Source organism: Notechis scutatus, chromosome 12 (assembly GCF_049901735.1).
Source record: "Notechis scutatus isolate UNSWTSFEM ecotype Mainland chromosome 12, rNotScu1.2, whole genome shotgun sequence".
Lineage (NCBI taxonomy): Eukaryota > Metazoa > Chordata > Lepidosauria > Squamata > Elapidae > Notechis > Notechis scutatus.
This window is the reverse complement of record NC_142020.1, coordinates 7,935,202-7,952,078: the sequence shown is the minus strand read 5'-3', so window position 1 is coordinate 7,952,078 and position 16,877 is coordinate 7,935,202. Positions and strand designations below refer to the sequence as shown.

Below are 16,877 nucleotides of genomic sequence, written 5' to 3'. Positions count from 1 at the left end.
CAGTTTGATCCTGACTGGCTCAAGGTTCATTCAACCTTCCATCCTTCCGAGATCGGTAAAATGAGGACCCGCATCGTTGGGGGCAATAGGCTGACTTTGTAAAGCGCTTAGAGAGGGCTGGAAAGCACTGTGAAGCAGCATATAAATCTTAACTGCTGTTGCTGTTGCCAAGGAAGGGTAACACAGAGGATAATTCCCAAACCGTGTCTCCTGGATCCATAACCGTACTCTGTAAATGCCAAATTTAAGCTGGACCTAGGGCAGTCTGTTTCTCAATGCAGAGAGGTTACCATGGAAACAACAGAAAGGCTGCAGCACTCAAAAGCACCAGGATAAAGGTGAAAGGATGACATCTGGCTACTTTGGCAGGCATAGCTGTATTTCCTCTGGTGTTGTGACCCAGAAATTTGGCAGCCGAGCAAGAACTGAAACGTTTACAAATCAAAGAAAGGTCTGGGTACATTTTAGTCCCACCTCAAAAAATACAATGAATATCTCACTCATTTTTACAAATCTGCAATCAGATTTGATTGTGCAGAAGACTTTGACTCTCAGCTGCGGCCCCGATCTGAAGGTTTCGGTTTGAACCACAAAGTTCCCCATCTTGGATGTGAAAACAGCTATTTGGCCCTCAAGGTCATAATAGATAGACTGCCCCAGCCTGTCGCCTCCAGACCCACCGTTCTGCACTCAAAGAGTAGGAACTCTTCCAGTGGAAATGGTTCAAACTCAAAATGTTTTGCCCCTCCCTGATTTCTGTTGATGGATGTATCCAAAAATAATAAATATTATATTCCACTAGCAATGGAAATGGGGGAGTGGAACACAAGGACAGGCCAAAAAAGAAGGTTAACTTTATCTGGGTTTTTCCTTGCAGACTCAACATCATCATGGAGGTCCACCCAGAGCAGGGGTTTCCAACCTTGGCCACTTTACGGCTTGTGGACTTCAACTCCCAGAATTCAGCAGGGCTGGCCAAGGGATTCTGGGAATTGAAGTCCACAAGTTGCCAAAGCTGGAGACCCCTGACCTAGAAAACATTGGGGGAAGCAGTTCAAAATAGGCTCTCCTGCAAACATTCTTGGCCAAGCATCCTTTTTTTTTTTTTCCTATACAGGTAGTCCTTGACTGACGACTACAACGGAGCCCAAAATTTATGTTCTTAAGTGAGAAATTTCTTAAGCGTGTTTGCTCCACATTACGACCTTTCTCGACACCGTTGTTAAGATAATCACCGCAGTTCTTAAATTAGCCACAGGGCTGCTCAGTGTATCGGCTCAGCTTCCCCATGGACTTGGCTTGCCAGAAGGTTGCCAAAGAGGATCACGTAACCCCGAGACACTGCAGCCGTCATAAATCGGTTGCCAAGCCTCTGAATGGAAAGCATGTGACTATGGTCATAAATGTGAAAAAGGGTCATAAGTTGCTTTTTTCAGTGGCGTTGCAACTTTCAATGGTCACTAAATGAACTGCTAAGTCGAGGACGACCTCTAACGCTTTCCCCGATTTTGGATAACGTGGTAGAGTTTGTGGCTTGTCGGCCCTCGTGGGCACCTCCAGCTTACCAGACTCCTCCGGGCCAAGCAGGGACTGCATCCGCGAAGGCATGTACGACATCCTCTTCTTTCCTACTGGTACTTCTTCTGTGCTCGGAGGACTTGGTTTCTCTTTGGGCAGACGGGCCTTCTGGAGCTTGGTAGCCTCATGGAAGGCCATCTCGACTCGAATGGAGTTTTCCTGGATATCATAGAAAAGTCCTAAAGGAAAGGTAGGGAAAGAAAAAAAGAAAAGGAAAAAAAGATTCCCCTCAGGAAATCATCGCTGTGATGTTGAAGGAGGGCATAGAAACACCAGGGTTATCAGGTTCTTTGGTATCCACCTAAAATGGAGAGCATCATCTTTATTTATGGAATAGGTTGATGGGTCTCCTTTATTTTGTGCAACTCAAAACAATGTACAATGTACACTACTTGCTTTTTGTTTTCCCAATGAGAACCTGATGTGGTGGGCTGGGCTGAGAGAGGAGAACTGGCCCAAAGTCACCCAGCTGGTCTTCATGCCTAAGGCGGGACTAGAACTCATCATCTCCTGGTTATTGGCCCAAAGTCACTCAACTGACTTTCATGCCTAAGGCGGGACTAGAACTCATCATCTCCTGGTTATTGGCCCAAAGTCACTCAACTGACTTTCATGCCTAAGGACTAGAACTCACCGTCTCCTGGTTATTGGCCCAAAATCACTCAACTGACTTTCATGCCTAAGGCGGGACTAGAACTCACCGTCTCCTGGTTATTGACCCAAAATCACTCAGCTGACTTTCATGCCTAAAGTGGGACTAGAACTCATCATCTCCTGGTTATTGGCCCAAAATCACTCAACTGACTTTCATGCCTAAGGCGGGACTAGAACTCATCATCTCCTGGTTATTGGTCCAAAAGCACCCAGTTGGTCTTCATGCCTAAAGTTAGACTAGAATTCACTGTTTCCTGGAATCTAGGCCAAAATCTTCACCACTACCCCAAATTGTGTCGCTTTTTTCTTTCCCAAGAATTCTTATAAATTCTCTTTAGGAAAATTTATTAAGAAGAAAGGAATAGAATGACAAGAATAGTGGCATTTATGACTGGTCCTTGAAGTTCTGGCCATCCTAGCAACTGGCATTCATGTGATCACAACCTGGGTGCTTGGCAACCGGCTTGGACATGCCACTGTTGTAGCATCCCATGATCTCACGATTGTCATTTGCCATCTTCCCTGCTGGTTTTCCCACAAGCAAAGTCAATGGGGAAGCCAGCGGGAAAGGATGCAAGTTGCTTTTTCTCCCAAGGAGCCCAGATACGGAGTACAAGATCTCAGGGGTCTCGTACTCTGTGGTGTGTGTTGCCCATTTGCAACTCTCACCCACTACATGCTGTGGCAGCTACTTACCCACCTAACAGCCTGCCTACAAGCCGCCGGGGATTAACAACTTCCCGCTGGTTTCCTCATTGACTTTGCTCATTGGAAGCCAGCAGGAAATCGCGACGATTGTTCTTGCTGAACAATCTACGATCCCGGCTGAGCGACAGCAAGGGGGACCACGGAGATTGCACTGCTGACTGATGCCTGACTACACTGCTTATCAATAGAAATTCTGCTCCCAACTGACATCGTTAAGCAAGGACCACCTATTTATATTTCACACATTAATATTTCACTGCCTGTCTCCTTCAGACAGGGGGTCTGGATGGTGTGCAATTTTTTTTTAATTTAAAATAAAGTTTATTTAACTTTCATATATTTGAAACATTTAAAAAGAAATGAAACATTTAAAAAGAAACAAACAAACATATAAACAAATATATATACTCACTGACTCACAGACGGACACAATACAGAAGCCTGATGATGGCAGATGAGATTCTGCTGAAACGTTGCTACAACTTTAAAAGAACAACTACAATGACGTGGGAAAATACCCGAACCAAGCCGAACACCATACATGTAAGTACCCGCGAAAACTTAAGAAAACAAATATATATACATATATATACATTTTGCAGCAGGCATTGAGCATTGGTTACGTTTTTCTTTTCTTTTTTTTCTTTTACCCCATAACGTTGACATGATCTACCTTGTTACAATACCTTCCTCGTTCTTTTAATGTTTTAATTTCACAGAATACTTTATGATTAAGCACACGTCCTTCATAGTTTCATAACTTATTCAGCTGTCAAATGTTGCTTTTCTTTAACCATTCGTACCAACGGTTCCAAACTTTGTAGTATTCACTATCTTTGTTGTTTTTTTAGTAATTTGGTTAGGCTGTCCATCTCTGCACACTCCTGAATTTTTTTAATGACCATCTCCTCTGAAGGGACAATAGACACTTTCCAATTTTGAGCATAACTTATTCTGGCTGCCATTATAATGCGCAAGATTAAATATTGATATATTCTTTTTCTATTTTTGAGTCTATCATACCCAGCAAAAAGGTTTCAGGTTCAAGTTTTACTTCTTGTTTAGTTATAGTTAGAATCCAATTTTTGATATTTTTCCAAAACTTCTAAGCATATGGTCATATCCAGGATGGTGTGCAATTTAACACATGCAACAAAACATTAAAAAAAAACCAAATAATGTACGATTGAAATTTTTTAAAATATTAAAAAGATGCATAAAATTGCAAGACTTGACGGAGAGATCCAAGATGGGGAGACAAAGAGTTGTTAAGGCAGGCAGAGGGATTCTCATGGGGCTGAACAGGCCTGTGGTTATGTGGGTCCTTGTGTCCCCCACGCAAGGCTACACAGCCAGGTTTTGACCCCTTTGTAGAAAAGGGGAGATTGGGCTTTTCTCACCTCCAAGGCCAAGATTTTTCACAATGCAGGGGCACTGGCAGAGAAGGCCATCTTCCTTGACCCCACCAGTTGGAATTTTTTGACTGATGGGGTCTGTTGCATGCCTTCCCTCCCTGGACTAGCAGAATGGGTTGATGTGATGCATCCATAGGAAGCCTGGCCCTATAGGATTACCGTCAACTCTGAAACGGATCAGATCTGTCGCAGCCATCTTTCCGTTTCCAAAGATGCCACACAGTTAGGCAGGGTGGGGATGGGAAGAGGCTTGGAAGGCACACCAGTCAAAACAACTTGATATCTCCTGGGAACCAAGGTCATCTCAACAGGCGCCGACCAGAGACTGAACCCGGTTGCCAAAGAGATGACACAGTACGTAATTGGACAATGTGATCTGTGACACGGGGGGAGGGGGGATACCTAACTTTTAACGATATGAAAAAGTGGGAAATAGAGCTGTTTTTAAGTTCCATTTGTGCCAAACTAGTGCTTTGAAGAAGATGGGAGTCTCAGAGCGCTGAATTGCTTGGGTTCGTCAGTCGGAACGTATAGACCAGTGATGGCTAACTTTTTCCATGTTGTGTGCCAAAAATGCACACGTACGTGCCTGCACCCATGATACAATGTGCACGTGACCTCCCGCCCCCCCCGCGCATGCATGCACCACCCCCTCCAGGCGCACTGCACACGACCTCCCTGCGTGCACCATGCACCTCTGCGCATGTGTGCGTGCCTCCCCGCGCCCTGCCCCTGCGCATGCACGGCAGATACCTGACAATCAGCTGGCTGGCGGGGGGGCGCATGCATGCGCTGTGGGGCTCTTCCAGGCGACCTCTCATGTGCCAGCAGAAATGGCTCTGCATGCCACTTCTGGCACCCATGCCATAGGTTTGCCATCACGGCTATAGATTATGCAGAAAGTGTGCCGAGTACTGATGGAGTCAACACTCTGGCAATCAGCATTTCCAAATCATCCAGGGTTATATTAGCCAGATTCGTACCTAACATGGTCCAGGCCACGACGCTGGTTGGCTCCACACAGGTGGCGTCCTCAAAAAAGACTTCAGCCTCTTCATAATTCTGCAGCATCACAGCCATGATCCCACACATCAGCACACTGAACAGACAGCAAACAATGAATCAAAGGAAGGGCCCATTGTAAGAACAATCCTCTACCTCACATCCTGGGGTTGTCCCTATCGCAGCACGTTGCAGGTTTAGAGAGCCCCCAAAGCACATTTATTCAGAAAGAAAATCCAATCAGTTCAAAATTTACAATGACTATGATAATGATCTATCACTATTGTTGTAGGTACACTGAGAGCTTATGCACCAGAGACAAATTCCTTGGGTGTCTAATCACACTTGGCCAATGAGAAAGTCCAGTTGCCTCCTGAAAAAGCACCTTGGGGACAACCATGACCTGGATGACGGAGAATCTCTACAGACTTTTAGCTATGCAATTTGGGATGGACACCCTTTGAGTGGTGTGGGGGTAGGAATGGATTTCCAGAGGAAAAAAAAACTGCAGACTACAGGAGCCAGGAGCACTAACTCAGGTCACCCTGAGGACCCAGATAAACCTCCAAGTTACCTCAATACCTCAAATGCAAATGATCACCTGTCTGCCAGGAGTATAAATACTTCCATTCCCCACCATCCTGAAGTGAAGATACATAAATTTTACTCGGGATATGTATATACATATCCTTATACATTTAAGTGTGAGCTACCTAGTTATTGTCTGACCAGGGCTCCAGAACTGTTTGACGAAGTGATACCTGGGCAGGTGATTGGCATCCAGCCCAACTGCCTCACGGAAACATTCCTGGGCCTTGAGGTTGTCTTCAGTCAACAGGCAAAAAGCGCCATAATCCAACCAGCTCTGGGCATCTTGGGGGTTTCGAGACAACCTCTGGAGACAGAAGGAACATTAGTTAGTATTCTGTTTGGAAGGTTTGAATGGGAAGATCTGAAGACCAAAAATAGCAATACTACTTAGACTTATATACCACTTCACAGTGCTTTACAGCCCCCTCTAAGCGGTTTACAGAGTCAGTCTATCATCCCCAACAATCTGGTGTCCTCATTTTACCCACCTCGGAAGGATGGAAGGCTGAGTCGACCTTGAGCCAGTCAGGATCGAACTGCTGGCAATTAGCAGAGTCAGCCTGCAACACTGCATTCTAACCACTGTGAATGCTAAATTCTATCCACTGCACACCATGGAAGGAAGGAAAGGAAGGAAGGAAGGAAGGAAGGAAGGAAGGAAGGAAGGAAGGAAGGAAGGAAGGAAGGAAGGAAGGAAGGAAGGAAGGAAGGAAGGAAGGGCAATGACAATAGCACTTAGATTTCACAGTGCTTTCCAGCCCTGGTTTACAGAGACAGCCTCTTGCCCCCAACCACCCAATCTGGGTCCTCATTTTACCCACCTTGGAAGTCTGGAAGGCTGAGTCAACCTTGAGCCCGGGGAGATTCGGACTGCCAAACTGCTGGCAGCCGGCAGTCAGCAGAAATAGCCAGTCAGCAGAAGTAGCATTCTAACCACTGCGCCACCATGGCTCAATAGGATGTCAACTTCCAGATACAATGAAATGTTGATCTTTGTTTGACTTTATTTGAACCTTCACGTCTCCCTAGTGAGTGCAGGAGTTGGCAAAAATCCTAACCGGAAGCCCCCCCCCCAATTCAATTCTGGAGCCAACCGGAAATCCAGTTCCCCCACCATAGAATCTCCTCCTAGAGTGGCATCCTTTTTCCTTTTACCGACTGGCGACAGGGAGCCACAGCAGAGGGATGAAAGGGCCACATGCGGCTCCAGAGCCGCAGGTTGATGACCCCTGTCCTAGTGTAATGTATGTTCCAGGAATTCTTGAATAAGAATCTATCGAGACCAAGGGTGTCCAACCCTGGCAACTTTTAAGGTATTTAGACTTCAATTCCCAGAATTCCCCAGCCAGCCTTCCACTGAAAGAGAAAGAACTGCAGCATCTGAAGGCTTCCAATTCTTAAAAAAAATGTGCTTCTGTGAGCTTGGTGGCTTTTCTTGCAGATGTTTCATGATCCAATGATAGTCCTGATGGTGTTGTTACCTAGAGTGGGTCATGAAACATCTGCAAGAAAACCACCAAGTTCACAGAGCACCAACGGCCGCTAATTCCAACCCTGAGTTACACCTATTCTTCTTTATCAGACAAGCTCATTGCAGAACCACAATGGTTCTGCTTGGAAAGGAGGAGGCGTTCCCTTACCTCCTGATAGTAAGTTGAGGCCAAACCATATTCTCCATTGACCTGGGCCTCTCGAGCAAAGAGCTGGAGCTGCTCCAAGGTGGTGTACACAGGAGGAGGAGGGCTTGGGGTCTGGAGGGACAGCACCTGGTCAAGGCAGGGGAACAAGGAACAAGGAACATTCAGGCTGGTTCAGTTACAGGAGGGCTCGACTCAGCACTTGGCTATATGTATTTGAGCAGAGGTAATCCTCGACTTACAAACATTTATTTAGTGAACATTGGAAGTTAGAGCGGCACTGAAAACAATGACTTATGACCAAAAGTCTATGAAGGTTCTCAGTCATCCAGGTAATGTTGTCCCAAAGGTGCTTTTTCAAGAGGCAACTGGACTTTCTTCTTTTTTTCTTTGAAGACGTTTTGCTTCTCATGCAAAAAAGCTTCTTCAGTTCTAACTAGATGGTGGGGAATGGAAGGATTTATACTCCTTGCAGTTATTTGCATCCTTTTAGAGAGTTGTTGAGGCCACTTGCAGGTTTATCTGTGTTCTTAGGGTCATCTTAGTAGTGTAAATAGGTGTGGAGCCTTCTTGCCTCCAGGATGTTTCCTGCCCTGTGTCCCTTATAAATCTTTCCATTCCCCACCATCCAGTCAGAACTGAAGAAGCTTCTTGGATGAGAAGCAAAACATCTTCAAAGAAAGCAAGTGTCTTATGACCATTTTCCACACTTGCGACCATTTCAGCATCCCCAATGATCAAAACTCAGATGCTTGGGGGACTTCCGGTTTGTCGGCTTCGCGAGTGGCAGGGATTTGCGGCTGCGCGATCCCTGCCGCGCTAGCCTTTTGGGGCTCCGACCCAGCCGGGTGCGGAGCTAGGCTGCCACGCAGGGGCAGCTGAAGGTAGGGGGATCCGGAGAAGGGTTTGGGGGTGCTGCAGACCCCTCCCTGGCCGGCAGAACCCCCTTTTCCCAGGACAGTGCAGCGGCGGTCCGTAATGGCCGCCACAAAGAAGCTGGCAGCCGGGTAAGAATGCGCAGGAGGAAGTGGAGAAAGTGATTGAGAGGAGAAAGTTTTTCTTGGCTCCTAGGACTCTAAGACATATTTAATAAAATTCCTGAAAAGTATGACTTTCTGAATAATACCTGCCAGAAGAGGAAAAAGCGGCTGCTTGAAGGTGCTGAAAGGATAGCTTTCCTCTTTTCCTACGGAATAAATAACTGGATATTAAGAAACCTATCTTTTAGGTGGAAATTGGTTTTAAGCGATGAGTGGGAAGAGAGAGGATTAAAAAGAAAATATTTGTATGCTAAGATTTGTTGGAGCAGATGCCTTAAGGATTTGAAGACTAGAATATATTGTAACAAGACTTTAAACAGATTATGGACTTTCTTTCTCTTTGATTGATATCACCCCAGAAGGAGAAAGTGAGAACTCTGCCTTGGTTTGGACTGATTGATAACTTTGGGACTGTTCTATCTTTTTTATTTTCTTTTGAATATTCTGGTTGTTGTAAGAAGAAAGAAGGGGAAAAGAAAAGAAAAGATTTATAATGGCTCTTTCTGTTGAGGAACTAAGAAATGGTGTGGAAGAAGCTTTCCTTTTCTTAGAAATGGCGCTTACTAATTATCAACAAAAATTACAACAGATGAAGACAGCAGAGGAACAAGAAAGAAAGGAAGGAGCCATCTTTAATGAATCTCAGAATTTGATCCAGAAAAAGGAAGAGAGAAAGAAAAGAAAAGAAGAGAAAAGAAGAAAACTAAAGGATTTAAGGACTTAAGATCTAAAAAACATTTAAGAAAGGGAAAAATAAAGTGCAAAACCAATATGATGATTGTAAACAAAGGGGAAAAGAAATACGACAGAGAAGGGAAGCCGGTAAGGCAGAGGCTAGAAGAAGGGGGGTAGAAAGGTTTGTTGGGAAAAGAAAGAAAGGGAAAAGGTGGAGAAAAGCTACAACGTTTTGAAATTAAATGGAAAAAGGAATTTTTATGGATAATGGATAAAGTATAATTTTTTTTTAAAAAAAAAAAAAAAGATTTTGCAAGGTACATAAGATGAGATGGTAGTATTGCAATGGTTTAAGAGTTGATAAGAGATTAAAATGTTAAAATGTTTAAAAATGATTGGTTTTAAAACTTAATAATAGGAGAGGTTTAGAATATTGTTTTAATTAAAGAGTTTAATAAAATTATGGTATTGATGTTATTATAAAATTTTTATTATAGTATTTCTTTTTAATATTTGGATTTATTCTCTAATTATGCACTTAATTGTGTTGGATGTATTAGTTAGATAGAATGTACCAAGCAAAATCTGATTGGGTATTAGATATTATTTTAAAGATTAATTTGATTAACTTAGGGGGAGATAGAAAGGCATCATACTCTGATTAATGATTTCAGGAGAAACTGTTTTTTTTTTTTTTCATAAGGGATGAGACAAAGGGATGATAAAAATGGACAAAAGATACAAATATAATGATTTAAACTAAGATGATTAATTAAGATAGAATTAAGAAGGGTGAAATATGTGGAGAAGTTAATATAGAAGGCTTAGAATGGTAAATAAAATAAGTAATGATATGTAAGAAGAGCATGAATATAATTGAAGTCCATGAAGAGAGAGACACCTGGGTCCAAGTTACTTTCCAAAAAGATATTTTTTTATGTTTTGTGTGTTGTGTGTATATGTCTTTTTGGGGGAGAATTGGTAAAAACTTGTAGAAATATAGAATGAGAATAATGGTAACTAAGTCAGAAAGAAACAGATGAAATAATAATAATGATATTGAATAAGAGTAAAGAGAAGTAAAGAGAAATTGAATAAGAGGTTTTGGTATATTATATGGAAATGGTTTAAAACAGAATCATAATTTATCTGACTTGTTAAATTTACAAGGGAAAAAGGTTTAAACATGTAATGAATAATGATAATTTGTGTGTTTTAAAAATTAATAAAACTTGTTTTAAAAAAAAAAAAAAAAACTCAGATGCTTGGCAATTGTCTCATATTTATGACGGTTTCAGTGTCCCAGAGTCACACGATCCTCTTTTGCAACCTTCAGACCGGCGAAGTCCATGGATAAACCAAACTCACTGAACAACCTTGTTCCTAACTGGACAATTGCCATGGTTCACTTAACAACGGTGGCAAGAAAGGTCATAAAATGGGGCAAAAACCCACTTCCCAAACGCCTCGCTTAGCCACAGAAACGTTGGGGTCCACTGTGGTCATAAGTCGAGGACTACCTGTGTAGACAGTCTTCTTGAACTTTCACCATCAGCACGTGAGACACAGATTGCTCTGTTGCCAGCAAAAATGAAAATGGAATTAAATCATCCTTCCCGATTACTCTTCCCTTGGGTTGCCTGACATGGATCAGCCCAAAACAGCCTCAACAGTCAAAGAGGAAAGAGCAAAGCTCTTCCAAAGCTCACCTGGTTCAGTGCAATGTGCATCTGATCCATCAGGTAGACGTACAACTCACTGAGGAACGTTTGGAGTTGGTCCAGAGTTTCAAAGGCAGTTGTCTTCAAGTACTTCTCCCGCACAATTTTTACAACCGCATGCTATAAGGAAGAGAAAGACACAATTCCAAGGATCCCACCAGAGGTGGTCTTCAGCAGGTTCTGACCAGTTCTGGAGAACCGGTAGAAGAAATTTGGAGTAGTTCAGAGAATGGGCAAATCCCACCTCTGACTGGCCCCGCCAACCCCCCATCTCTTCTCTGCCTCCCATTGAGTCCCAGCTGATCGGCTGGGTCTTCTTTGGTTGTCTTGCACAGGAGAACGGAGCTGGAAAGCAGGTTAGTGGGGTGGGGAGGGAATGGGGATTTTGCAGTAACCTTCCCCTGCCACGCCCACCAAGCCCCGCCCACGAAGCCACACCCACAGGACCGGTAGTAAAAAAAATTGGAATCCCACCACTGGACCTCACACATTTTGGAAGAGAGGGAGCAGTGGATTTATGAGATGTTAGATTCCATTGCTTGATGGGTCACTACAGATCTAAAGAAAGGGGGTGTCAGACCTGCCACCACTTAAACCTCTAAGCAGAAGCGATCCTTGGCGCCATTTGTTGAGAAAGGTATAGTTTGATTAGAAGCCAAGTGTACTGCGGGGTTGCAAAGCCAGAACTGAGAAACATGGGCCAAAATCCTAATGACAACATTTTTTCCTTCCTTAACTGTCTCCCATCACTGCCCTCCCTCCCCCATGAGCAATCAGGTTCAAGCAAGGTAATTTCAGAACAGTCACTTCAAGCAGAGGTTGGTATGCAGCGGCTTTTCTTTTCCAGCCGGTTGACCTTGAAGCAGCATCTCAGGAAGATACAGAGGCTACTTTCGCTTTCCCCCAAGCATCCTCCCTCCCAATCCATCCTCTCCAGAGTTCATGGCAGACTGTCGCCCGCATGGTAGCGGAGCACAAGGAAGCGTAAGGGGGCAGCTGACAGGGGGCTTCTGAAATGCTAAAAGAAGAATCCCACGAGGAGAGAATGTGATACTTCCACGTGTCATTCCACCCTCTCCAATAAAACTTCACTTTTACAAAGAGAGACCCGCGTTGTGACAAAAATACCTTGAGTTGCTCCTTAAAGGCAAAATATTTCCCCGAGGTGTTCAGCTCATAGTTGATTTGACATTTCTGGTCTTCCAGGGTCTGAGTATCAACGACAAGCCCTTGGACCACCTGCCTTCCAAAGAGTTCATGATACTCATCTAGGATAGATGCAGCAATGCTGGTGATCTGTGTGTGGTAATCTTCTACGGCCTAAAGAATAGAACAGAATAGAATAGAATTCTTTATTGGCCAAGTGTGATTGGAGACACAAGGAATTTGTCTTCGGTGCACATGCTCTCAGTATACATGAAGAAAAAATAAAATACATTCATCAGGAATCATAAGATACAACACTTAGTGATGATCATATAGGTTACTAATAAGCAATCAAATCATACTAGGAAACTGAATAAAACAATATAAATCGTAAAGATACAAGCAACACATTATAGTCATAAGTGGGAAGAGATAGGTACTAGGAAGTGTTATTGTAATCTAGTAGTAGAGGAATAATAGCAATACAGTCTTAGTAAATAAGTTGACGGTGTTGTGGGAATTAGTTGTTTAGCAGAGTGATGGCATTCGGGAGGAAAACTGCCCTTGTGTCTAGTTGTTCTGGTGTGCAGTGCTCTATAGCGTCGTTTTGAAGGTAGGAGTTGAAACAATTTATGTCCAGGATGTGAGGGGTCTGTAGGTATTTTCACAGCCCTCTTTTTGACTCGTGCAGTATACAGGTCCTCAGTGGAAGGCAGGTTGGTAGCAATTGTTTTTTTTCTGCAGTTCTAACTATCCATTGAAGTCTGTGTCTGTCTTGTTGGGTTGCAGAACCAAACCAGACAGTTATAGAGGTGCAGATGATAGACTCAATCATTCCTCTGTAGCACTGGATCAGCAGCTCCTTGGGCAGTTTGAGCTTTCTGAGTTGACGCAGAAAGAACATTCTTTGTTGTGCTTTTTTGATGATGTTTTTGATACTAGATTTCAATTTCAAGTCAATTTAAGTGAAGAAGCCAGGAAAGCCTTCAAGTGAACTCAAGTGTTGTCAGAAATAATTTCTCCATGAGACGATGGCATACACTCCTAGCAAACCCTCTTGGTTGCTGACCTCTACTGCTTGAATTGTGACACTCCAACCATCAAGTCTCATCCTTGGATATCCAGACCCAAAGAGCTTCTAGTGTACTGACAAAAGGGAGGATTTGTAGCTCAGGGTTGAGCTGTGAGGTCCCTGTTGCTGTCTGAACTTGGTGCTTTTCTTGCCAACGTTTCATTACCAAAAACTAGGCTAGTACTGATGATGTTACCCAGTAGGGTAATGAGACGTCAGCAAAAAAATTCCCAAGTTCGGATGGCAACAAGGACCCCATGGCTTCTAGTGTGGGAGGAGGACTGAGTACCAGGCATGAGGTCAAAAGCACATGTTGGATGTGGCTTATGGGTAAGATTTTAGGGTTGGCTAGATGTTTCCAAAGGAGCAGAAATGATGATACAGCAGTGAACCGCGATCAAAGGTGAATTCTGGATGGCAGCCTTTCTGGATAAAGGAGAGGCCAGAGATCACCAAGCCCCCATTTCCCTGCATCCCAGATGGCTTCTCCTTTCTTTTTGGCTTTCCCTTTTTCTCCTATCTTGAACTTCAAATGTTTTTATTGTTTGTTTTTATTCTGTGCAAAAAAAAATTAGTATTATATCTACATATTGCAGCATCAGTCTGATTTGTTGAGTCACCTTTTCAGTCTCACTTTCACGCTTACCTGTGTGAGAATATAATCTGGGTGAGGAATTGACTATCTTGGCTTAAGTACTGATCAAAACCAGTGATTGGCAAGCTGGCTGGTGAATTGTGGAAGTTGAAGTTCACATCTCTTAAAGTTGCCAAAGACGCAGATAAAAAAAAATAACCCCGAATACATATGAAGTGTTTCCTTAATGTGACGTTAGAGCTGCCTTCCAGAGAACCTCAATTGTTATTCTTTTTTAAATTAAGATGTTTCTAGCCCCTCAGGTTTTAAAAATACACTTGGAAGCAGGCATAGCAAACAATCTTTATTGAAATCCCAGAAACTAGACTAGGGATGTGGGCACTATTCTTAGCTCTCCTACAGGGAATGCAAATAATTTACGCACAACAGGAAAAAAAATTATGCATATCTGAGCAATCTCTTTAGGCTGCAGAGTTGTCTGTTCTTGATACAAAAGCTAGACCAGAATGGCAAAGATTTTCTTAAAAAAAAAATGCAGAAGGAGAACTACTGAGTAGGCTTAATTCCATACCTTCATGGCTCCTGCAGTCCTTCGGGGGAGTGGAGGGTGTGGAGGAATCATCTCTTTCACCCTGAAAGTGTTAGAAGAAAGGACAAAAGGGGATGGTTTTGATAACCCGACAATTCATTTTGCCATCCCATTCACGGTTTACTTTCAAGTCAGTTCTAGGAAACTTAACAGGATCAGCTGCAGAATTCACACACAGAGGATTGTGTGGGCAAGTTGTTTCAACCAGGGATATGTGTCGAGGGGGATTCTCAGTCGTCCAGGTCATGGGTTGTCCCAAAGATGCTTTTTCAAGAGGCAACTGGACTTTCTTGGGTTTTCCTTGAAGACATTTCGTTTCTCATCCAAAAAGCCTCTTCAGTTCTGAAGAAGGAGCTTCTTGGATGAGAAGCAAAATGTCTTCAAAGAATTTTTTTTTAAAAAAAAGTCCAGTTACTTCTTGAAAAAGCACCTTTGGGGCAACCTGGAGGAAATGTTTGTAGAGGGCTAACTCAGCTGAGTTGCAGGCCTTGTAGAAGGAAATGATGCTCTCCAAGGTCCTGAAATCTGCCTTGATACAATGTACTGTTGGGTGACCAACCTATTGATGAGATCAGAATTCAATAAGAGTATAAGACACTCAACATTTGTTGTGACTGATCTGGCCCAATATTTAGAATGAATGGGATAAGTAAGGGTAATGCCTTCCACTGACAGAGAATGAGCAGCACTACCAAAGATGCATGGAATCATAGGGCTGGATGGGACCTTGGAGGTCTTCTAGTCCAACCCCATGCCTAAGGCAGGAGTCCTTATACCGTCCCAGACAAATGGTTGCCCAACCTTTCCTTGAAAACCTCCAGTGATGGAGCACCAACACTTTTGGGAGGCAAGACAGACAGACAGACAGAAAGAAAGATATAAAACTCACCGGCTGGCAAGTTCCTCTGGAAGACGCTTGGGCACCAAAGCTCTATCCAGTGTAAACTCTAACACAATAAAACTTCCACTTTCTACATATTGCTGGAAAAAGACAGTGGTTGATATTTCTTCAGGAGCACAGGCCACATCCTAGAATGTTTCCATAGCCACCTTCCCCCCCAAATTTATCTCAAACACATTAGGTATCAATTATGGGAATTTAAATCTAAACATCTGGAGAACAGGTAGGTTAATGTCAATCCCTTGTTGCAAGACATGGCAGAAGTAACCCAGTGATATGAGAGAGAGAGAGAGAGAGAGAGAGAGAGAGAGAGAGAGAGAGAGAGGGAAGAAAGAGAGAGAAAGAGAGAGAGAGAGAGAGAGAGAAAGAAAGAAAGAAAGAAAGAAAGAAAGAAAGAGAGGAGTGAAAGAGAGAGAGGGAGAAAGAAAAAAGAAAGGAAGGAAGAAAGAAAGGAAGGAAGGAAGAAAGAAAGGAAGAAAGAAGAAAGAAGGAAAGAAAGAAAGAAAGAAAGAAAGAGAAGAAAGAAAGAAAGAAAAGAAAGAAAGGAAAGAAGGAAAGAAGGAAGAAGGAAGGAAAGAAAGAAAGAAGAGACAGAGAGAAAGGGAGGAGAGGGAGGAACACACTTTGAAGGATATTCAGAAGCACTCATTCACAGTTTTCATGTGATTCAAGACCCAGAATTCAGAGCCCAGGTGGTATCACATACTGCACATTTGACATCTTTTTAAGCAATAGCTTTACCTGTCCTTCCAAGTTCTGGCATAGAGATAAGGCAGTTTCTACTGTGATCTCGGAGATGTCCTTTTTAACAATATTGGATGACTGAAGAGGAAGCAAAAAAAAAAAAGTCTTTCACTGGGTATCATTTCAGAAAGCTTTCTTTGTTTGACTTCTTGGTGGGGGGGGGGCGTCACCTAATTTAAATTTGGTAAGAGGTACGAGCTTCAAATTAAAATGGATGGTTCTTCTTTTCAGCTGTGCCCTGGTTTTTAAATCTCTGTGGTTTTAACAATTGCCTTTATGCGAATCTGAGTCTACAATTAGTCCCGATGCAACTCTTAAGGCTGTGTGGTGCTTTTGAAATCTATTCTAATCTATTTTAGAGAGCCGGTTTGGTCTAATTGTGAAGGTGTTGGCTTAGAAACCAGGAGACTGTGAGTTCCAGTTTCGCATTAGGCATGAAGGCTGGCTGGGTAACTTTGAGCCAATCAGGAGGCTATGAGTTCTAGTTCCACCTTAGGCATGAAGGCTGGCTGGGTGATTCTAAGCCAATCACTAGAAGATGGGAATTTTAGCCCCGCCTTAGGGATGAAGGCTGGCTGGGTGACTCTGAGCCAATCACCTGAAGACTGGGAGTTCTAGTCCCACCTTAGGCATGAAGGCTGGCTGGGTGATTCTAAGCCAATCACTAGAAGATGGGAGTTCTAGCCCCGCCTTAGGGATGAAGGCTGGCTGGGTGACTCTGAGCCAATCACCAGAAGACTGGGAGTTCTAGTCCCACCTTAGGCATGAAGGCTGGCTGGGTGATTCTAAGCCAATCACTAGAAGATGGG

At 43.3% G+C, this 16,877-nt stretch overlaps 1 protein-coding gene across 1 annotated transcript in view; it reads right to left on the bottom strand.

The window, feature by feature from the left end:
- Positions 1-16,877, bottom strand: part of CFAP70 (cilia and flagella associated protein 70) — a 49,566-nt gene that overhangs the window by 17,031 nt on the left and 15,658 nt on the right. The window contains exons 12-20 of the mRNA XM_087973193.1: positions 16,066-16,146; positions 15,313-15,404; positions 14,406-14,466; positions 12,150-12,341; positions 11,010-11,141; positions 7,589-7,714; positions 6,119-6,252; positions 5,339-5,454; positions 1,566-1,757 (exon numbers count right to left, since the gene is read on the bottom strand). Coding sequence (XP_087829319.1) covers positions 1,566-1,757; positions 5,339-5,454; positions 6,119-6,252; positions 7,589-7,714; positions 11,010-11,141; positions 12,150-12,341; positions 14,406-14,466; positions 15,313-15,404; positions 16,066-16,146 — 1,126 coding nt within the window. The remainder of the gene's footprint in view (positions 1-1,565; positions 1,758-5,338; positions 5,455-6,118; positions 6,253-7,588; positions 7,715-11,009; positions 11,142-12,149; positions 12,342-14,405; positions 14,467-15,312; positions 15,405-16,065; positions 16,147-16,877) is intronic.